General features: G+C 53.1%; 1 protein-coding gene across 1 annotated transcript in view; it reads left to right on the top strand.

The window, feature by feature from the left end:
* The first annotated feature begins 658 nt into the window (after window positions 1-658).
* The window catches only part of SEC16A (SEC16 homolog A (S. cerevisiae)), a 41,131-nt gene continuing 19,101 nt past the window's right edge, over window positions 659-22,688 (top strand). The window contains exons 1-16 of the mRNA XM_011985165.1: window positions 659-676; window positions 1,702-5,337; window positions 7,262-7,398; window positions 11,364-11,461; window positions 13,086-13,212; window positions 13,705-13,903; window positions 14,031-14,205; window positions 15,925-16,067; window positions 16,744-16,805; window positions 16,883-17,021; window positions 17,331-17,576; window positions 19,523-19,620; window positions 20,989-21,070; window positions 21,247-21,364; window positions 21,562-21,673; window positions 21,878-21,983. Of these exons, the coding sequence (XP_011840555.1) occupies window positions 1,771-5,337; window positions 7,262-7,398; window positions 11,364-11,461; window positions 13,086-13,212; window positions 13,705-13,903; window positions 14,031-14,205; window positions 15,925-16,067; window positions 16,744-16,805; window positions 16,883-17,021; window positions 17,331-17,576; window positions 19,523-19,620; window positions 20,989-21,070; window positions 21,247-21,364; window positions 21,562-21,673; window positions 21,878-21,983 (5,409 nt within the window). The 5' untranslated portion in view covers window positions 659-676; window positions 1,702-1,770. The remainder of the gene's footprint in view (window positions 677-1,701; window positions 5,338-7,261; window positions 7,399-11,363; window positions 11,462-13,085; window positions 13,213-13,704; window positions 13,904-14,030; window positions 14,206-15,924; window positions 16,068-16,743; window positions 16,806-16,882; window positions 17,022-17,330; window positions 17,577-19,522; window positions 19,621-20,988; window positions 21,071-21,246; window positions 21,365-21,561; window positions 21,674-21,877; window positions 21,984-22,688) is intronic.

Below are 22,688 nucleotides of genomic sequence, written 5' to 3'. Positions count from 1 at the left end.
TCTCCCTCTCAAAAAAAAAATAAAAAGTGTGGATTAAACTCCAGAGTCCTCCCCTTTGGTTTAGTTTTTCCTTTGATTGGCTAAACTTATCTGTTTGTTCATGAGGGTGGTGCTGAGAAGAAGAAAGATTGATAGAAAGAAATGAACTTTCCTAAAGATACAGCACTTGAATTTTTGCCTTAAGAGGCCCGGTTAACTGTTCAAGTTTGTATCTAGTATATTTTATTTAAAAACTGATGGAGGTTTTTGCCCCTTTGTTTTCTATAAGAGGTTTCTTGGCAATTCTGCCTCATATTGAAAATTTTGGAATTTAGTCTGTCCCTTGTAAAGCTGCTTTAAATTTCCTGGGCGTTTCCATTCCAGGCATAGTTACAGCTCCAGTTCAAAGGTCACGTTGTCTTGCTGGTGGTCCTTTCAGACCTCAAGCCAGTCACAGTACAAAAAATGAGACCTGTGAAGAGGTGTGATAAAATACATTTAGATGAATGTATTTACTTTGCAGCTTTTTAAAAAAATGATTGTGTCACTTTTTATTTATTTATTTTTTAAAACAGAGACCGTCTTGCTCTGTTGCCCAGGCTGGACTGCGGTAGTACAATCATAGCTCACTGCAGCCTTGAACTCATGGACACAAGTGATCTTCCTTCCTTAACCCCCTGAGTCCCTGGGACTGCAGGTGTGTGTCACCATGTCTGGCTCACTTTCTTCTTTTGTAGAGACAGGGTCTTGCTATGTTTCCCAGGCTGGTCTCGACCTCCTGGGCTCTAGCAGTCCTTCCACCTTGACCTCCCAAAGTGCTGGGATTACAGGCATGAGCCACTGCACCCAGCCTATTTTGCAGCTTTCATAACTATACTTCATAATACTCTTTCATCAAAGAAAATAGAGGAATGAATTGTAAACTTTTGTATCCTTTTTGAAATTTAAAATTAACATGTATACAAAGTATGATATAAAGTTTTTCTTTTTTTTTTTTTTTTGAGCTAGGGACTCACTGTGTCACCCAGGCTGAAGGGCAGTGGTGCTGTCATAGCTCACGACAGCCTCGACCTCCCAGGCTCACGCGATCCTCCTGCCTCAGCCTCCCGAGTAGTTGGGACTACAGGTGTGCACCACCACGCCTGGCTGATTTTTGTGTTTTTTGTAGAAACAAGACCCCACTGTTGCTCAGGCTGGTCTCGAATTCCTGGGCTCAAGTGGTCCTCCTGCCTTGGCCTTTGAAAGTGTTGGGAGTACAGGCATAAGCCACCACATCTGGCCAGTTGTTCTTTCTTAATAGAAGAGTTGGCTCTTCCTCCTGGATCTAGGGATGGTTTGCAGGAAAACGTTGAGTATCTGTGGGTCTGGTAGCGTATCACACTGGTGTCCAGGTTCTGCACCATCCCTGCTGTTGTGGCGGAGGGCCGCGGCAGTGATGGGCCTTGTGAGTAGAGGATCCCAGAGGAGGGAGTGGCCACCTAGACATACTCCATCAGCTCGCGGCCAGGCCATCCAGGGCACGTACTCTGTCCACTGCCCCCCAGAGCAGCTCCTCAGGGACAGGTGTTCTCTGCTGGGGTGGGGTGTAGGGGAGAGAGAGTCCTCGGGACTTAAGTGACATGAAATCATGTTCAGTGTTCCTCTTTTTCCTTAGTTTTCCTGATTGCAGCTAGGACTTTGAATATATGGATTTTATGCTGATTGTCTCTTCTTCTTTTTCAGCCCCAATTAAGGAAAAGCTGTATTCTGCTTCCTTCTGTAAGCAGCATCGACTTGTGCAAGAGTTCAGTCATGCAGCCGCCACCCCAGGCGGTCCCGTCTGGTGTGGCTGGGCCACCTCCAGCCGGGAATCCTCGGAGCGTGTTCTGGGCTAGCAGCCCTTACAGGAGACGGGCCAATAATAATGCACCAGTGGCTCCGATAACTTGCCCGTTGCAGCCGGTCACGGATCCATTTGCTTTTAGTAGACAGGCGCTCCAAAGTACACCGGTAGGCAGTTCGTCCAAAAGCAGCCTGCCTGTCTTGCAAGGCCCAGCCCCGTCAGGCTTTTCTCAGCACCCCGGTTTGCTTGTGCCTCACACACATGCCAGAGATAGCGCTCAGGGACCCTGTGAGCCCCTGCCTGGACCTCTGATACAGCCCAGAGCAGATGCCAGTCCGTTTTCTGGTGTGTTGACACCTTCAGCACCTCCTGGGCCTGAGATGAACAGGAGCACAGAGGTCGGTCCCAGTTCAGAGCCTGAAGTTCAGACTCCGCCATATCTGCCTCACTACATTCCAGGAGTGGATCCTGAACCGTCTCATGGGGGCCATTCTCATGGGAACATGCCTGGGCTCGACCGACCCCTGAGCAGGCAAAACCCACATGATGGTGTGGTCACCCCAGCAGCATCCCCTTCCTTCCCCCAGCCTCGTCTGCTGATGGCGGGACAGTGGGGGCCAGTGCAGGGAGGCCCACAGCCCTCGGGGCAACATCGTTCACCCTGCCCTGAAGGACCTGTTCCCAGCGGGGTGCCCTGTGCCACCAGCGTTCCTCATTTCCCCACCCCGTCCATCCTACATCAGGGCCCTGGTCACGAGCAACACAGCCCTCTGGTGGCTCCCCCAGCAGCCTTGCCCAGTGACAGAAGAGACGAGGTGGGCCACTTGCAAACTGGAAGCCACCTGGCCAATAACTTTGATCCTGAAAATACATTCAGGCAAAATCCCAGAATTGTGAATCATTGGGCAAGCCCAGAGCTCAGGCAGAATCCAGGAGTGAAGAAGCAGCACCAGCCCGCCTCTGCTCTTGTGAACCCCCTCGCCCAAGGAGATAGCCCAGAACACCACACGCACCATCCACTGGGGGCCGGGGCCGGGGCTGGCTGTGCTCCGCTGGAAGCGGACTCGGGAGCCTCAGGAGCTCTGGCGATGTTTTTCCAAGGGGGAGAGACAGAAAATGAGGAGAATCTCCCATCTGAAAAAGCAGGCTCATCTGGTCAAGCAGACTTTGACGATTTCTGCTCCAGCCCTGGACTGGGCCATCCGCCTGCACCTGCACACATGGGGGCGGGCAGCCTCTGCCAGGCCCTTCTCCCAGGCCCCAGCAATGAGGCTGCTGGTGATGTATGGGGTGACGCAGCGGGCACAGGGCTGTCGGATGCCAGTGGCTCGCAGTATGAGAATGTTGAGAACTTAGAATTTGTTCAGAATCAAGAAGTTCTGCCAAGTGAGCCCCTCAATTTGGACCCTTCCTCCCTGAGTGACCAGTTCAGATATGGGCCCCTTCCTGGGCCAGCTGTGCCCAGGCATGGTGTTGTGTGTCACGCCGGAGCCCCTGACGCCACGCTGCACACAGTACACCCCGACAGTGCGTCATCCAGCTACAGTAGCAGAAGCCACGGAAGGCTCTCGGGCTCAGCCAGGCCCCAGGAGCTGGTTGGCACGTTCATCCAGCAAGAAGTTGGAAAACCTGAGGATGAAGCTTCAGGTAGTTTTTTTAAGCAAATCGATTCTTCTCCCGTAGGAGGCGAAACAGACGAGACCACTGTGAGCCAGAATTACCGGGGCAGCGTGTCCCAGCCCTCAACCCCAAGCCCCCCGAAACCTACAGGAATATTTCAGACAAGTGCAAATAGTTCTTTTGAACCGGTAAAATCCCACTTAGTTGGGGTGAAACCATTTGAGGCAGATCGCGCCAACGTGGTTGGTGAAGTAAGGGAGACCTGTGCCCGCCAGAAGCAGTGCAGACCAGCTGCCGCCCTGCCCGATGCTTCTCCTGGCAACCTGGAGCAGCCACCAGACAACATGGAGACCCTCTGTGCACCCCAGGTCTGTCCCCTGCCTCTTAACTCCACCACGGAAGCTGGGCACGTGCTTCCACACGCAGGGGCGCCGCCCTTGGATACTGTGTATCCGGCACCGGAGAAGAGACCTTCAGCCAGGGCCCAGGGGCCCGTGAAGTGTGAGAGCCCAGCAACGACTCTGTGGGCGCAAAGTGAGCTGCCAGATTTTGGAGGCAACGTCCTTCTGGCCCCTGCAGCCCCGGCGCTTTATGTGTCTGCGAAACCTCAGCCACCTGAAGTTGTTCAGCCTCCAGAAGAGGCGATGTCCGGGCAGCAGTCACGGAAGCCAAGCTCGGTGGCCCCTGTGCAGAGCCGAGACGGCATTGGTGCTTCGGAGAACCTTGAGAATCCTCCCAAAATGGGAGAGGAGGAGGCCCTTCAGTCCCAAGCGAGTTCTGGTTATGCAAGTTTATTATCCTCACCGCCCACTGAGTCTCTGCAGAATCCGCCAGTCTTGATTGCCCAGCCTGATCACAGCTATAATCTGGCTCAGCCCATTAACTTTCCTATGTCCTTATCGAACTCTAATGAGAAGAATCAGTCCTGGAGAGAGGCTTTGGTGGGGGATAGACCTGCAGTCGGCAGTTGGGCTCTCGGTGGTGATTCTGGGGAGAACAATTCTTTGTCTGGGATTCCAACCGGCTCTGTCCTGAGCTCGTCTCTGCCTAGCAGTGTTGCCCAGAGTAATTTTCCACAAGGTTCTGGTGCTTCCGAAATGGTTTCTAATCAGCCTGCTAATTTGCTGGTTCAACCACCATCCCAGCCAGTTCCAGAGAATTTGGTTCCGGAAAGTCAAAAGGATCGTAAGACAGGAAGTGCTCTTCCCGGATTTGCTAATAGCCCTGCTGGAAGCACAAGTGTGGTGTTAGTTCCACCTGCACACGGCACCCTGGTGCCTGATGGTAATAAGGCAAACCATTCCAGTCATCAGGAAGACACTTATGGAGTCCTAGACTTTTCCTTAAGCAGGACTTTGGAAAATCCTGTAAGCATGTACAGCCCATCCCATTCTGACAGCCTCGCTTCTCAGCAAACTGTTGCCAGTCATCCCAGACAATCTGGGCCCGGGGCACCTAACCTTGACCGTTTTTATCAGCAGGTCACGAAAGATGCCCAGGGCCAGTCTGGCCTCGAAAGAGCCCAGCAGGAGCTGGTGCCACCCCAGCAACAGGCTTCCCCACAAGTACCCAAAGCCACGTTGTCAGAGCTGTCAAATCCAGAGAGTCTGCCAGCACAGGGACAGGCCCAGAACTCAGCACAGCCACCAGCAAGTCTGGTTCCGGCTGACGCAGGTCAGCAGCTGCCGCCTCGGCCTCCTCAGTCCTCTAGCGCGTCGCTGGTGTCCACCGGCTCCGGCCAGGCATCAGTGCCGTCAGAGCAGCCATGGCCACAGCCGGTACCTGCACTTGCCCCCGGCCCACCGCCTCAGGACCTGGCCGCCTACTACTACTACCGGCCTCTGTACGATGCGTACCAGCCTCAGTACCCCTCGCCATACCCACCGGAGCCTGGCGCAGCCTCCCTCTATTACCAGGTAGAGTCGAGTCGCGTGTGTAACCCACTTTTCTCTCGTTGCTTTGACCAGTTGACTCACTCATGGTGTGTTCCCTAGTCGTATTTGTTCGCTTGGTTCCGAGGTCACCCACAGTCCCGCAGGTGTGAGAACAGTATTCCAGTAACGCTTCCTGTGGACGGGGCTCCTGACTCCAGAACTTGCTCTCCCAACCACAGGCCACCCTTAGTTCACACCACACGTTAGCATCTTGAATTGCTTATAATACCTGCTTAGGATTTGAACCAGCCTCCCCAGCTAATGTGAAAAAAGAGCCCTCCATTTCCTGTCTCCCCTGCTCCTGCTGGCTGTCTGCAGACAAGCTCTGTGTTGCACGCCTTGGGAAGCTAGGATGGCCCCTGGAAGCTTACATCAGAAGCACTGGGCATCACATAGTTCCTTAAATGCCTCCGGGTGATTAAACACATGGAGAGAAAATAGTCCGTTTTGGAGCATGAGCCGCACGCAGCAGCTGAGTGAGGCGGGGTCCCGCAGGCTCCTCTCAGCACGTGGTGGCGCGGGCAGTGGCTCAGGGACCGGCTGTGCTCATGCAGTGAGGCGGGGTCCTGCAGGCTGCTCTCAGCACGTGGTGGTGCAGGCTGTGGCTCGGGGCCTGGCTGTGCTCATGTAGAAGATTCTTCTGTGCCTTTTTACAGGGACTCCAGCTCATGAGTGACGTTTGAGTTAGGTTCCGCGTAATCCTGCAGTCGTTCGAAAAGTGTCTGTGTACACATTTGATCATTATTTGCTTTTCCTACCCTCTAACCCAGTTCAACATACACTGATTGGGTTCACCGATTCAGTGTCACTCCGGGTAGAAGGTTGTGTGATAGGGAGTTGGAAAGCCGTGGTCTTGCAGTATGTAAGGCCAGTTGGAACCAGACTTGGGGCCACACAGGAAGGCCTTGCAGTCAGAAGGGCGCCCGCCTCGAGGAACAAGCTGCCGTGGCTGGCTGGATACTGTCCCGGGGAATGGGGCTGGGCCTCCCCTTGGGCCTCGAGCATCACGGTTTGTGTGCGTATGACCAGGTGCACACCTGACCCCTCAGACCTGTGTAGGTTCCAGAAGGAGCCCAGGCACTTTTTATTTCCATACAAGGACATTCAGCTCTGCTGGGAGCCCTGGGGTGGGGCTGGTGCAGAGCGAGGGGGAAGCCGTGGCCTCACTTCGGGTCCTTTGTACGGTCCTGCTGCGAGCCACGTTCCTCCGCGGAGTGCACTCCTCCCGCCATGCCTCTTGCTGTGGTGTCTGGGTGGCCAAGGACGAGTCCGCTTTGCTGTGATTTCACATTGCCTGCCAGCCAGCGGTAGCCTCGAGGCTTTGAGGCCCCTAAGCATGAATTCTGGCGTGTGCCCAGGGCACTGCATGTCTGCAGATCCTCATGTGTCCACGTGGCCCACTTGGGGACAGATCTGTGGCCACGAAGTGGTTGGTGATGGGGCTGAAGCCTCCCGAGAATAAATCACGGTCCACTTTTAGAGGCTGCTCCTGGCTGTGGCTCTGTTCACTGGGACCCTGGTTCTCTGACTTCACGGAGGTGGCATCTGAAGCAGGACACAGGGGTTGTTCAAATCATGGCATCTCCACACTGGACTCGTCAGGAAGCAGAAACCTAACAGCCCCTTCCAGAAGTCGCCACGGGCCCCTGGGGTTATCTGCTGACATGCTGGTGCCCTGGGTCCATCCAGGGGTCTCGTGAACAGGGCCAGCGCTGTGGGTCTTAGGACGCCCCGCTGCCTGTGGGTGTGGCTGTACTTTGGAGGTCTGTGTGGTTGTGCATGAGGGAAGGGCCACACTCAGTCCTGCTGGGGAGCAGCCGTCTGCGATGTTTGCAGCTCAGGCTGGCTGTCGAACGAGCTTGCTCTTGATTGGTATCTAATCCTACCCAAATGCTTCCTCCCACAGGATGTCTACGGCCTCTACGAGACTCGATACAGGCCCTATGACAGTGCTGCGTCTGCATACGCCGAGAACTACCGCTACCCCGAGCCCGAGCGGCCCAGCTCCCGAGCCAGCCACTCCTCGGAACGGCCACCTCCCAGGTGCGGCCATGCCCACCCTGGCTGCCCCTCTGTCACACTCAGACCCATGACTGTGTTGCTTGCTATGGGGATAACAGTGGCTCGAAAAGTTCTGTATTTCTGAAGAATTATACAAACTTATCTAACGTATGTTTACATTTTCTCGGTATGGACAAATTGTAGGATGTGTTTTTCAATGAAATTTAAACACTGCCCCGGGTGGTCATTGGCTGTGCTGGTCAGTTAGCGTTTGGCCCCACCTCTGCTCGGGCCAGACCCTGCTCAGGGCTGCAAAGAAGCAACCTCTGACTTGTCCTGGAGCCCCTCTGGCCGGGGCTCGTCTGTTGGTCCGGCCATTTGCTAATGGGGTGTCCGGGCTCCCCAGAGACACGGCAGCTTTTCACAGGTCTGCAGAAGCCTGGGAGGACTGGTCACAGGGGTGACTTAATTCTTAGACCTGTCCAGCTGGCTACAGAAAGCAGGGCCTGAAAGCCTGTGTTTCCTCTTCTTTTTTTTGTCTTTTGAGGCAGGTCTCACCCTGTTGTCCAAGCTGGAGTGCAGGGGTGCTGTCTTGGCTCACTGCAGCCTTGACCTCCTGAGCCTCGGCAATCTTCCCACTTCAGCCCACCGAGGAGCTGGGACTACAGACCTGCCCCACCAAACCCAGCTAATTTTGTTCATTGTTTTTTGTAGAGACTAGGGTCTCACTATGTTGCCCAGGCTGGTCTCGAACTCCTGACCTCAAGGGATCCTCCTGCCCTGGTCTCCCAAAGTGCTGGGATTACAGGCATGAGCCACTGCGCCCGTGCAGCCTATGTTTCTCCTTGACGTTGCCTCCTCTGATTGAAGGCCAGCCATGCCTCTGTTTGCCATTACAGAAGAGGGGTTTGGAAAGACCTGTGGCACCGTGCCTTCAGCTGAGTAGGCCCTTAAGCCAGGTCAGAGTCCTCCCGGGCCCTAGAGCCGAGGAGGCCGCTGTTGATTTTCATCTCCACTCAGGAGGTGCGCAGAGCCCTGCGAGGGGTGGGCGTGGTCCTGGCCACCGCGCTAGGCTGCGCCTTCCAGGGCCTTAGCTGCACCTGCTCCTTGTCAGATCTAAGGAGAGACTGTCTCACAGGTAGAGGCTCCCAGCCAGGGGATGTTGCTTCTTAAACTTGGTAATAGAGAAAAACTAGTTATTAGTGAAGACTTTGTACCTGCACTGGTGTTTGAAAGGTTCTTCCTGCTTATTCTTAGAGGTTTTTAGGAGTTTATCTGAAGACAAAGTTTCTGTGTGTGAACCTCTGCCCACGCGGCTAGCCCTGGTGTACTCGGCTCCAGGGCACACACTGGGCCATGTGCAGCTGGATGTTGGAGGTGCTTTGTGAAGCAGGCGGCGCTGTGAGGCTTCACCTCTCCGGAGGCTGTAACTGTGAGAAAATTCCCAGGGTTTGAGCTACTGTGTGTCACCCTGTCACTTGGGAAGCAGGGTTTGAAGTTAAGATCATGTTCCGGCCGGGCGCGGTGGCTCACGCCTGTAATCCCAGCACTTTGGGAGGCCGAGGCGGGCGGATCACGAGGTCAGGAGATCGAGACCATCCTGGCTAACACGGTGAAACCCCGTCTCTACTAAAAATACAAAAAACTAGCCGGGCGAGGTGGCGGGCGCCTGTAGTCCCAGCTACTCGGGAGGCTGAGGCAGGAGAATGGCGTGACCCCGGGAGGCGGAGCTTGCGGTGAGCTGAGATCCGGTCACTGCACTCCAGCCTGGGCGACAGAGCGAGACTCCGCCTCAAAAAAAAAAAAAAAAAAAAAAAAGATCATGTTCCGATTCAAAGCCTGCCAGGTCCAGCTGAGGGTGAGCGGGCAGGTGTTTCCTAGAGGCCCTGAGAGGCGAGAGCACAGAGGAGAGACAGCCAGGGAGGTTCTCACTGTTGCGTTCTCCTTCTGCCACCCGCCCTGCCAGGCTCACCTGGGCACCGATTCTGAGAGGCCAGTGGTGGCTCATGATACAGGGAAGGACTCTCACCAGAGGTGGGGTCAGGTCACCACAGGAATGACGTCGTCACCGGACCCACAGGCTCACTCTTCCTTCCCGTGTTCGGATCCTGCGGCTGCCTTCAGCCCTGGCTTGTGCAGGCTCTGGGGAGTCCCCTCTGCTCCCTCCCCAGCTTTGGTTGGGGAGCACATGTCTTGTGCGTGTGTTCAGCCTCCACGCTTGCGCGTGGCATGGACTCACCTCTTTGGGCCTGGTGTGGTCCGATCCCCGCAGGCACTGCCGTCTCGGCCTTGTTCGTTTTTGAGACTGTCGCTCCTGGTGAGTGACTGGGGTTGGAAAGGTCGGCTGAGGAGACGGCAGCTCCTTGGAAACCCCGAGTCAGATAATTTCTCCAGAACCTGCTGTGGCCCACATGAATGTGATAGGCCCTGGAGTGGCCACTCAGGCTGTCGGTTGGCAGGGCTTGTTACTGTGGCTGAGCAGTTGGATGTAGGGGACAAGTGGGCTTGTTACTGTGGCTGAGCAGTTGGATGTAGGGGACAAGTGGGCTTGTTACTGTGGCTGAGCAGTTGGATGTAGGGGACAAGTGGGCTTGTTACCTGAGCAGTTGGATGTAGGGGACAAGCGGGCTTGTTACTGTGGCTGAGCAGTTGGATGTAGGGGACAAGTGGGCCGGGCGCGTGCCTCCCAGCAACAGCCCCGTTCGATGCAGAGGTGCTGCGCCAGCCGAGCAGCCAACCTCTGCGGTGGGTGCGGCTCCCGTGACGTCTCCCGAAGGGGCGTGGGAAGGGCCACATTCTAAAAATGAAATATTGTACGAAAATTATAAGGTGCTCTTACAGCCTTTCAAGAGTCTTTTTAGGTCTCACCCTTTTAGCCAGGCTGGTATGCAGTGGTGCCATCATAGCTCACTGCAGCCTGGAAACCTGCTGGGCTCAAGCCATCCTCCTGCCTCAGCCTCCTGAGTAGCTGGGACTGCAGGTGTGTGCCACCATGCCCGGCTAATTTTTTTATTGTTTTATGGAGACGGGGTCTCACTGTGTTTACCAGGCTGGCCTTTCAAGAATCTTGACAGTACCAGAAGGTCTGATACTTGATCATTGTACTAACTCATGCTTTTCCTGTGGTGAGAGTCAGGATCATGGCTTGGTCTACAAAACCAGCCTTTCTGGGGTACGTGTAGGATTCTGACACCACGTCAGCTCCAGGAGACCTGAGGGGGAGGTGGGGCCCTTCGAGTCCCGCTCCAGAAGCACACACAGGGGCTCCGACGGGGTACCCTGTGCGCATGCAGGGAGCACCAACAGCCAGCGGTCTGCGGTCGAGGCTGTGAAACTGGCATTTTAGGTTGGTTTGAATGGCTCAGTGAGACCAGACACCGTGCGTGGGTCACTCCTGCAATCCCAGCACTTTAGGAGGCTGAGGTGGGTGGATCGCTTGACTCCAGGTGTTCGAGACCAGCCTGGGCAACATGGTGAAACCCCATCTCTATGAAAAATATAAAAAATTAGCCGGGTGTGGTGGCGCATGCCTGTAGTCGCAGCTACTCAGAAGCTGAAGTGGGAGGATCGCTTGAGCCTGGGAGGTGGAGGTTGTATTGAGCTGAGGTCGTGTCGCTGCACTCCAGCCTATGCGACAGAGTGAGACCTGTCTCGAGAAAAAACAAAAAAAAGAAGCTCAGTCCATTTTGTCTTCTGCTGAGCATAAAAATTCTAGGACCTATTTTAGCATTGACTTTTCTAGGCTACAGCAATGAGAACACAAAAAGGGTCAGTTCTTTTTAGCCGACGGCGCTGAGTTATTTTGCCAAGATGAATTTGAATTAGCCGCGTGGTGGGAAATTCCACAGTCTCATCCTTGCCACTGTTTTGAATCTTCTAACTGGAATTTTTGTACAAGCAAAGTGCTCTGATGAATGCCTGTTGCTTTGGGAATTATTTGTATTGGCTGATGTCACACTTTAAGAAATAGGTAATTTGCTTTTTAACAGCACTGTGTGTTTTTTCAGGCAAGGGTATCCTGAAGGATACTATAGTTCCAAAAGTGGATGGAGCAGTCAGAGCGATTACTATGCAAGTTATTACTCCAGCCAGTACGATTATGGAGGTATGTCGAGGAGCTCCAAGCAGCTGGCCTTAGCAGGTGCCTTGTGCAAAAGACGTTGATGACGTGCAGCCCTGGCCAGCCAGCGCCTGCTGGTGACTTCCAGGAAATGTCCCCTTTTATTAGTCTCTTTATGTTTTTGCCCAAGAGCCAAAATAGTTGGAAATACTTTGTATTTGGAAATAATTATATTGATATGTTTCATTACAGAATTTCATCTTAATCTTAGCATGAATGCATCTTTGTCATATTGGCAGATTTCTCTGATTTTCTAGCAGAGCATAACCAGCAATTCGAGAGCTGCTGTGTCCACATGTGCCTTCGTAAACATAAACGGATGAAAAGGAAGTGAAGTGAAAAACTATCTCCTCAGTTCCACCAGCCACGTTCCCCGCACTCCTGACCGCAGGAGGCTGGCAGCTGCTGCCTGGGGCAGTGTGGATGTGGGCCACGCCCACCGGGCAGTGAGCTGGGCACTCCCTGGCGGCGGCCAGCTGCAGCCCTCCATGCAGTGTGTGCGGCACAGTGGCCATGTCCTAGGAAGAGCCTCCTCTGGTCACTCCTGCCCTGGCTGTGACCTCTCGTGCTCTGGGCCCTGAATCCCCTTGACAAATATCAAGCATCCTCTTTGATATTTGCACCTGTTTTAAATATAAATTTGAAGAAGAAAAGACATCTTTAGAAAAGATGATAAAAGACCTTTTAAGAACTTTTTCTTAATACTTGCTAAAACACTTGCTGAAAATGGTATATCCATTTTGTTTACAGCCCTTTTAAAGTAACCTTTTAATATTGAGATTTTTTTTGAAAACCTTATGAGTCACATTAAGGTGAAGAAATAGTAGTAAAATTTACAGTTAGGGGATTAACTAGTAAAAAGCAGCAACCGTGAAAGTGAACTAGCTGGGCGCAGTGGCTCACGCCTGTGATCCCAGCGCTTAGGGAGGCCAAGGTATGGGAGAAGCACTTGAGCCCAGGAGTTCAAGAACAGCCTGCAAAACATAGTAAGACCCCATCTCTGTTTAAAAAAAAGAAGAAGAAGAAAAAGGACTTACTAAAGAAATCTTGGCCGAGCGCGGTGGCTCACGCCTGTAATCCCAGCACTTTGGGAGGCCGAGGTGGGCGGATCACAAGGTCAGGAGATCGAGACCATCCTGGCTAACACAGTGAAACCCCATCTCTACTAAAAATACAAAGAAATGAGCCAGGCATGGTGGCGGGTGCCTGTAGTCCCAGCTACTCGGGAGGCTGAGGCAGGAGAATGGCATGAACCCGGGAGGTGAAGCTTGCAGTGAGCTGAGATCATGCCAGCGCACTCCTCTCTGGGCGACAGAGCGAGACTGTCTCAAAAAAAAAAAATCTTTTAGCACCTTTTCTAAAAATATTTTTTCCTTTTAATCTAAAACACTTAAGTATTGAGAGAAAAATCAGCCAGTTGCCTTTAGGTAGCTTGAGCCCTCCAGATCTCATGGCTTCCTGGTGTTGTGCTGGTTTCCAGGAGATAAGCTAGGTTTCTCGAGGAGTTCTTGGAGCATGAAGTCCTGGGGTGGTGTCACTTCTTCAGTGATATCTGAGGCATTTCTTCTTTTGATTGTTACTGTATTAATCATTAGTTCCTTGCTCACAGATCCAGGTCACTGGGATCGTTACCACTACAGTGCCAGAGTCAGGGACCCCCGCACCTACGACCGGAGGTATTGGTGTGATGCAGAGTACGACATGTACAGGAGAGAGCACTCTGCCTACGGGGACAGGTTGGTGGAGCACCCCGGGGGGAAGAGGCTGGGGGCAGCCAGGACACGCTAGTGCTTCTCTGCCCTCATGTCTGGGTTTTAATAAAGAGCTTTGGTAGTTTGGGTGAGCATCTGCCTGATGTTTTGGTTCCTGTCTGAAAGGAAGGAGGGAGCAGACCCTTCCAGGGTTCCCAGCGTGGACTGTTAGGGGAGAACTGGCCTCAGCAAGAGGACTGTTCAGCACCCCTGGGAGCACCTGGGAGACTGGGCTCACTCTTTCTCGTCATCCCTTCTTAGCGGTCGCGCCCTGCAGCCCAGAGCAGTGGCCACACTGGAGACGCATTCGCAGGACTTCTCTAAAGCTGCGCGTCAGAGGGCCCTGAGGGTCGGGTGTGGTGTGTTGTGGCTCAGCCCCAGGGGTCTCAGTCTTGGCCCCTGGGCAGCCGCGTGGCACATGGGGACGGGGCCTCCCGCACTCCCATTCCTCTGCCTCTGTCCCCCGGCTTCCTCTAGGCCCGAGAAACGTGACAACAACTGGAGGTACGACCCTCGCTTCACGGGGAGTTTTGACGACGACCCCGATCCCCACAGAGACCCTTACGGGGAAGAGGTGGACAGGCGCAGCGTCCACAGTGAGCACTCGGCACGGAGCCTGCACAGTGCACACAGCCTGGCCAGCCGCCGTAGCAGCCTCAGTTCCCACTCACACCAGGTGCGCGGCAGCACCTCACAGACACGCGGATGGTTGTGTTTAGAACCACCATCCTGTTTGCAGTGTACCTAAACTTTTACCACTGTGCCTGGAGAACTGATTTTTCCCGTTTGCTTTGTTTTTTAAGAGTCAGATTTACAGAAGCCACAATGTGGCTGCCAGTTCCTACGAGGCCCCGCTTCCTCCAGGCTCCTTTCACGGTGATTTCGCCTACGGCACCTACCGCAGCAATTTCAACAGTGGCCCCGGCTTCCCAGAGTATGGCTACCCTGCAGACACTGTCTGGCCTGCCATGGAGCAAGGTGTGTGCTTAGCAGGACAGAGGGACACTGGCTCACCCCACTGGGACGGCCACCCAGCCCGGGATCCGAACACAGGAGTCAGGGCTGGGGTTGGAATGGTGATGTCCTGGCCTGGCTCTGACCCAATCCATCCTTCCAAGTGGCAGAGCGTGTCAGGACGGGCTGACGCTGTCTCTTCGATTGCAGTTTGGCCTAAGGCCTGAGAGCTGCGCTGGCTGCCCCAACATGCGTTTTAAAGTGTGACTGTGAGGACAGCCCACATCCAGGCTCTGGGCGGCCCCTGGTCACATCCCCATCGCAGACCCCGTGGCCCAGCAGGCTTGCAGGAGGGAGCTGCTCCTTCCCCTTGGAGACTCCGCTCTGCAGGCGTCCCGTGTGTCAGAGTTCCCTTCCAGGATGCTCAAATGCTTTTTCTTGGCAAATTGCAGAAATATATGTAAAGATATAAAGTTACAGAATGGAACAGTAGACTGACTGAGTTTCCTTTTTTTTTCTTTTTTTTTTTGAGATGAAGTCTTACCCTGTCTCCCAGGCTGGAGTGCAGTGATGCGATCTCGGCTCACTGCAACTTCTGCATCACGGGTTTAAACGATTGTCCTGCCTCAGCCTCCCGAGTAGCTGGGATTACAGGTGTTTGCCACCATGCACGGCTAATTTTTGTATTTTTAGTCGAGACGGGGTTTTGCCATGTTGGCCAGGCTGGTCTCAAACTCCTGACCTCAAGTGATCCGTCCTCCGTCTTCCAAATGCTCAGATTACAGGTGTGAGTCACTGTGCCCGGCCTTACTTTCGTAAAGTATTGTTTCAGTTAACAACATTTTTTCATTTATTTATTTATTTATTTTTTTTTATTTATTTATTTTTGAGACGGAGTCTCGCTCTGTCGCCCAGGCTGGAGTGCAGTGGCCGGATCTCGGCTCACTGCAAGCTCCGCCTCCCAGGTTTACGCCATTCTCCTGCCTCAGCCTCCCGAGTAGCTGGGACTACAGGCACCTGCCACCATGCCCGGCTAGTTTTTTTGTATTTTTCAGTAGAGATGGTGTTGCACCATGTTAGCCAGGATGGTCTCGATCTCCTGACCTTGTGATCCGACCGTCTCGGCCTCCCAAAGTGCTGGGATTACAGGCTTGAGCCACTGCGCCCGGCCGATTTATTATTTTTTTTAAGAGACACTCTCGCTCTGTCACCCAGGCTGGAGTGCAGTGGCGCGGTCATGGTTGCTATCTCCTGGGGTCAGGTGGCCCTCCTGCCTTGGATCCTTTCAAAGTGCTGGGATTACAGGCCTGCGCAACTATGCCTGGCTCCTTATTTTCTTTTTTGCTTGAGGTGTTTTGCTCTCCTTTTTGTTGGGTGCTGTGTGGTCATCACAGTCTGCATCTGGTTTTGTGAAAGGGAAAGAGCTCGGGCGCGGCCAGGCCCGGGAGGAGCCCGCGCCGCCGAAGGAGCCTCAGGACGGCTCACGAGGGTGGCACAGGAGCTTCCTCAGTGTGCAAGGGAATAGTCCTCATATTTAGTGATTCCAGCATTTATCTTTTCCTGACATACACTTCAGTTCTACTTTTAAGTATGATGTTAAACAATTACCGACTTTGAGTTGGAAGTTTGTCATGATAGATCTCACCGGTGATTTCAGCTGTGTGGGCACATTGAAAGTCTAGGCTCAGAAGCAGCAAACAGTGACAAGCTGATGGTTTCTTTTTCCATTTATCTTAAATGCAGTTTCATCAAGACCAACTTCTCCTGAAAAATTTTCAGTGCCTCATGTCTGTGCCAGGTTTGGCCCTGGCGGTCAGCTTATCAAAGTGATTCCCAATCTGCCTTCAGAAGGACAGCCGGCCTTGGTGGAGGTCCACAGCATGGAGGTAATGGCACACGGTGTCACTGCTCTGCCGCCCCGGGGAACTCTGTGCTTTGCAGTTTGTCATCTTCAATTGCCAGACCTTGTCTCTGGACATACAGAGCTTGTCCTTGGAAAAATGTTTATTCCTATGAATTTTCAACGTGTAGGGTTGTTCTTCTGTTTGATCGTATCTTTGTCCTCCTAAAAGTCAGTATTGTAAGCGTCTGCCTTGGTGTTAGACGTGGTTTGATCGTATCTGCATTTCCTGTCCTCGTTTTGGGGATGTTTGCTTTATTGCTGCTTTTCAGTGATAGATGCAGCGGGTGGGCCCTGTGCTGCCCAGGTGAGGGGGAGCGGGGTGGCAGATGGGCCCGGCGCTGCCGAGGTGAGTGGGGCTGGCGTGCGCCTCTTCCTGCAGCTTCTACAGGCTTCTGTAACATGTATTGGGGTTCTGCCTCAGGATTTGGGGAGAAAAAATGGATTTCACTGCTTAAAATAAAGTTTGAAATCATGGCTCTGGCCCACACAGGCCATGTTCCATGTAATAGCCTTGACAGAACCTTCACCCGCTGTGGGGCGGGGCGGGCGGGCCAGGCCACCCTCTCCTCTCTCGTGCAGCATCTGTGCCTGGGTTGGCCGGCCTGCCAGCAGGGTGGCTGTGCACTGGCTGCCGCTGACCCACAGCCCTCTCCTCGTAGGCCTTGCTGCAGCACACGTCTGAGCAGGAGGAGATGCGGGCGTTCCCGGGACCCCTGGCCAAGTATGTTCCTTGTTGAGGCTTTTCTTTGCGAGCCCGGCCTTGCAGACATCACTGCTCACTGTGTGTTCTTTCTACAGAGACGATACCCATAAAGTGGATGTCATTAATTTTGCACAGAACAAAGCTATAAAATGTTTGCAGAATGAAAACTTAATTGACAAAGAGTCTGCAAGTCTTCTTTGGAATTTTATTGTTCTCCTATGCAGACAGAATGGGGTATGTGTCTTTTTACTTCTAGAGTGTTTCTTCCTGCTGGCCTTCATTTCGTCTTGGGCATTGCATGCTCAGCCTCCTGGCGGAGCGGGGCGAGATCCGCGTGCCCAGCTGTGGGAGTCTCGAGGACTGAATGGGGAGGGAGAGGGAACGTGCGGTTGGGATGAGATGAGGTTTCAGTCCAGCCTTGCCAGCCTTTCGGGTAGTTGTGGGTCTGGCTGTGTCCAGGGTGGGGCTTTGTGCCTGTGATGGTCTAATGCGTCCTCACCTGAGAGCCATTGTTCTCCTTCCTGTTCCTGTTGACCCGAACAGACCGTGGTAGGGACCGACATTGCGGAGCTTCTGTTACGAGACCACAGAACAGTGTGGCTTCCTGGGAAGTCGCCCAATGAAGCAAACCTGATTGATTTCACGAACGAGGCGGTGGAGCAGGTGGAAGAGGAGGAGTCTGGCGAGGCCCAGCTCTCTTTCCTCACTGGTGGTCCGATGGCTGCCGCCAGCTCTCTTGAGAGAGAGACGGAGCGGTTCAGGGAGCTGTTGCTGTATGGCCGTAAGAAGGTGCGCCTCCCCATCATGGCACCCGGCGCTTGCAGGTGTCCACTGGGTCGGGCCTGGTGCAGGCGATGCAGCTGTCGGGGAGGGACACAGCCCCTCTCGGGAGCGTCCGCGCTGCGGTGTGGGGCTTCCGGTCTTGCTGTTTCCTGAACGATGCCGGCCTCTTTTATGCCATCCTTCTGGAGGTGTTCATGTGGGTTTCCTTCTAACTATTTCCAGTGTTGGAGACCTGCAGATGGAATTTTCAGTCACTCAATAAATGCACGTGTTGAGCACGGGCCGTGTCCTTGCTGTGTGTGCCAAGTCTCAGATGAGACGTGCATGACACGAGTTTTGGCATTCTCACAAAGTCAGGCTCGGGTCCACAGCCCAGAAGTCGTTGGGAGTTGGGAGGACGCACCCAGCCTGTCAGAGGCGCAGTGCATGGAAAGGCCACGGGCAGGGGAGCAGCCAGTGCGTATAGCGTCCAGTGACTGGGGCCACAGCAGCCTGGGGACCAGGGCAGGCGGGGGACCTGAGACAGGAGCCTGCTCTGGGACAGTGGGGTTGGGGGGTCCATAGCGACTGCAGCAGGGACAGTGTGTTCACAGGAGGGCCTGTCTAGGGCGCATGATGTCCGCTTTGGATGTGCTAAGCAGGAGAGGCCAGTCTCACGGGCATGTGTGGCCCTGAACAGCAGAGACATTGGATAGGCCCAGAGCTCTCCGTCCTTTTATATCATGATAAACTCAGAAAGGGCATATTTGACCAGTACTTTTATTTATTTATTTATTTATTTATTTATTTTTATTTTATTTATTTATTTTTTTTTTGAGACGAAGTCTCGCTCTGTCGCCCAGGCTGGAGTGCAGTGGCCGGATCTCAGCTCACTGCAAGCTCCGCCTCCCGGGTTCACGCCATTCTCCTGCCTCAGCCTCCTGAGTAGCTGGGACTACAGGCGCCCGCCACCTCGCCCGGCTAGTTTTTTCTATTTTTTTTTTTAGTAGAGACTGGGTTTCACCATGTTAGCCAGGATGGTCTCGATCTCCTGACCTCGTGATCCGCCCGTCTCGGCCTCCCAAAGTGCTGGGATTACAGGCTTGAGCCACCGCGCCCGGCCTATTTTTATTTTTTGAGACAAAATCTCGCTCTTGCCCAGGCTGGAGTGCAGTGGCGTGATCACCGCTTAATGCGGCCTCGTCCTCCTGGGTTCAAGTGATCCTCCCATCTCAGCCTCCTGAGTAGCTGGGACTACAGCTGCATGCCGCCACGCCGGGTTAACTTTTTTTTTTTTTTTTTCGTAGAGACGGGGTTTCACCATGTTGCCAGGCTGGTCTCGAACTCCTGGGCTCAAGCAATCTGCCCGCCTTGGTCTCCCAAAGTGCTGGGATTACAGGCATGAGCCACCGCGCCCGGCCTGATCAGTATGAGTCTATTATGGATGTTTTATAACTGATTGAAGTCGTGTAACCTGTTAGCTTTTATTAACATCTTCCTCTACTGTAGCATTTTTGCCTCCTAACCTGAAGTCCTAAATTATACCCTAGATGATTTTGGCGAAAGGGGAGGCTGCGTTACTGGAGCCACTGTCTGTGCTGATGGATATTCGCGGAGGCCTCCTGTTAGAACCGGGGAATTGACCCGCGTGTGTTTCCCAGTGGACGGGGTGGCGTGGTGGGCAGTGCGGTGTGGTTAGCCCTATTTGTGATTAGCGTGCTTATGTTTTATGCTGAAAATGGATAAAAGCAGCAAATATCTACAAATACCCACTACCGCAGGGACTTTGAAACTCAGGAAAATAGTGAAATGCTGACGTGTCTTAATCTCCAAATGGTGAATAAGTTTTTGAGGCCTTTGGGTTGTTTGTGTATCTGCTGCTACGTGAGGACACATGGCCTGTCGCCTGTCTTGACTCATGTCACGTGAGCACTACCGATAACTCACCAAGGCCCCTGAAATGCCTTTTGCAGGATGCTTTGGAGTCTGCAATGAAGAATGGCCTGTGGGGTCACGCTCTGCTCCTTGCAAGTAAGATGGACAGCCGGACACACGCCCGAGTCATGACCAGGTACAGTCCCACGGTGGCCTGGTCCAGTGGCGAGCCCTGTTGGCTCCCTGCAGCACGCGGCGTCCACACTGGTGGCAGGTGGCAGGTGGCAGGCAGATCTCACTTGACTATGCTGTGCTCCCACACGAACTCGGGCTTCCTTGGCTTCGAGGCTTCCTTGGGTTGTGCTGTGGAGAGCTTAAAAAGTTTTTTATTAACCGCATGGTTTTTAATACTTCACATAAAATCTCAGTGAATTCCTTAGTCTTCATCTTTTTTTTTTTTTTTTTGAGACAGAGTCTTGCTCTGTTGCCCAGGCTGGAGTGCAGTGGCGTGATCTCGGCTCACTGCAAGCTCTGCCTCCCAGGTTCACGCCATTCTCCTGCCTCAGCCTCTCGAGTAGCTGGGATTACAGGCGCCCGCCACCATGCCCAACTAAGTTTTTTTGTATTTTTAGTAGAGACGGGGTTTCACCGTGTTAGCCAGGATGGTCTCGATCTCCTGACCTTGTGATCCGTCCGCCTTGGCCTCCCAAAGTGCTGGGATTATAGGTGTTAGCCATTGCACCCGGCCTAGTCTCCATCTTTTATAGCTTTTTTTTTTAATTTTGAGTTTTGCTCTGTTGCCCAGGCTGGAGTGCAGTGGTGCAGTCTCAGCTCACCGTAACCCCTGCCTCCCAGGTTCAAGTGATCCTCTCGCCTTGGCCTCCCAAGTAGTTGGGACCACAGGCATCCACCACCACACCCAGCTAATTTTTTGTATTTTTAGTAGAGATGGGGTTTTGTCATGTTGGCCAGGCTGGTCTCAAACTCCTGGCCTCAAGGGATCTGCCCACCTTGACCTTCTGAAAGTGCTGGGATTACAGGCGTGAGCCACCACACCTGGACTTATCTTTTACAGCTTTTTTTTTTTTAATATTGACATAGGGAAAGAAAAATAAAATACTGAGATATGTGTACTTTGCCTAAGTGAAATATAAGTCTAATCATTACATCAGAGGGCTGAGGTCTGGTTTTTTTTTTAAATTTATTTTATTACTATTTTATTTATTTATTTTTTTGAGATGGAGTCTTGCTCTGTCGCCCAGGCTAGAGTGCAGTGGCACGATCCCAGCTCACTGCAACCTCTGCCTCCTGGGTTCAAGCGATTCTCCTGCCTCAGCCTCCTGAGTGGCTGGGAATACAGGTGTGCGCCACCACACCCAGCTGATTTTTGTATTTTTAGTAGAGACGGGTTTCTCCATGTTAGTCTCTAACTTCTGACCTCAGGTGATCCGCCTGCTTCGGCCTCCCAAAGTGCTGGGATTACAGGCGTGAGCCACCGCGCCCGGCCGGATTTTTTCTTTTAGCTGAGCCAGCGTGGGGTCTTTCTGTGTTTATGTCTGCCCAGGTTTGCCAACAGCCTCCCAATCAACGACCCTCTGCAGACAGTCTACCAGCTCATGTCCGGGCGGATGCCCGCCGCGTCCACGGTGAGTGGCACTGCCTGGTGGCTCGCACAGGCTTCACTGCCTGTGTGGAGTTTGCTCATGGGTGACGCTGTCACAGGCCGTGAGGTGCCTCCTCGTGCTGGTGAGCCCAGCTGCGTGGAATTGAAACGGTGCTGGCTTCCAGGGATGAGGCTTCGTTTTGTTTTTCCTCATGTTAGTGCTGTGGAGACGAGAAATGGGGAGACTGGAGGCCGCACCTTGCCATGGTCTTGTCCAACTTGAACAACAATATGGATGTCGAGTCCAGGACGATGGCTACCATGGGCGACACTCTGGGTAGGTCAGGGGTGGAGATGGGCATCGGGCGTCATGGATGGAGCACCGAAGGCCCGGTTGTCTGTGGCATTGGCAGAAATCACAAGAACCCGGCCTTCTTGGTCCAGCTCGCGTCTCTAGTGCCTTCTGTGCACATGCTTGACTTCCGCGGGCATCCCCAGTCACTGAGACTCCGCCTGGTTCTCATGTCTCTCCAGCTTCGAAGGGCCTCTTAGACGCGGCCCACTTTTGCTACCTTATGGCCCAGGTCGGATTTGGTGTTTATACGAAGAAAACTACAAAGCTTGTCTTAATTGGATCAAATCACAGGTAAGGAAGCAAGTCAGTGTAGTCCTGTAAGTTTTCCTTTAAAAGTAAGACGAAATCCTTCTCCTTTAGTTAATTCAGAAATGGCCAGAATCATGTCTTGATTTGTCACATGGTGGGACACACTTCTGGATGACCTGCTCTGAGGTTGACTCTGCCAATAATTGGCCATGTTTTTTAAATAAAAATAATTCGCTTCCTCTACAGTTTGCCATTCTTAAAGTTCGCAACCAATGAAGCAATCCAGAGGACGGAAGCCTATGAGTACGCCCAGTCCCTGGGTGCCCAGACCTGCCCCCTGCCTAGTTTCCAGGTAAGCAGGTGCTGCCAGCCTGCAGCTGTCATGGGTGGGCAGGCGCTCAGTGCTAACAAGCTTTTGGCTACTTAGAGTTTTTGAATTCTTATGGAAAAAAATGATGTGAGTTTTTTCGGGGAGGATCTTGAGAAGACATTTGATCTAAAATGCTAAAAATCTAGATCACATTGAATTGAGGCTTTCCGTTTGCATTTGATTTCAATTATTTTCATGAGCTTTTTTTTTTTTTTTTTAAGGAGACAGGGTCTCACTCGTTGCCCAGGCTGGAGTGCACTCTGCTTTGATCACTCCCAGGCTTCAGCCATTCCCCTTGGCCTCCAGAGTAGCGGGGACTACAGGCAGCACCACCATGCCGTGCTAATTTTTTGTTTTTTTGTTTTTTTGAGACGGAGTCTCGCTCTGTTGCCCAGGCTGGAGTGCAGTGGCGCAGTCTCCACTTACTGCAAGCTCCGCCTCCCAGGTTCACACCATTCTCCTGCCTCAGCCTCCCATGTAGCTGGGACTACAGGTGCCCACCACCGTGCCCGGCTAATTTTTGTATTTTTAGTAGAGACGGGGTTTCACCGTGTTAGCCAGGATGGTCTCGATCTCCTGACCTCGTGATCCACCCATCTCGGCCTCCCAAAGTGCTGGGATTACAGGTGTGAGCCGCCGCGCCTGGCCGTATGAGCTGTTTTTAATATTTGAGGGAGGTATTCTCTG

This window comes from Mandrillus leucophaeus, unplaced genomic scaffold (assembly GCF_000951045.1).
Source record: "Mandrillus leucophaeus isolate KB7577 unplaced genomic scaffold, Mleu.le_1.0 Scaffold28, whole genome shotgun sequence".
In the NCBI taxonomy this organism is placed as follows: domain Eukaryota; kingdom Metazoa; phylum Chordata; class Mammalia; order Primates; family Cercopithecidae; genus Mandrillus; species Mandrillus leucophaeus.
This window is presented reverse-complemented; position numbering and strand designations above follow the sequence as displayed.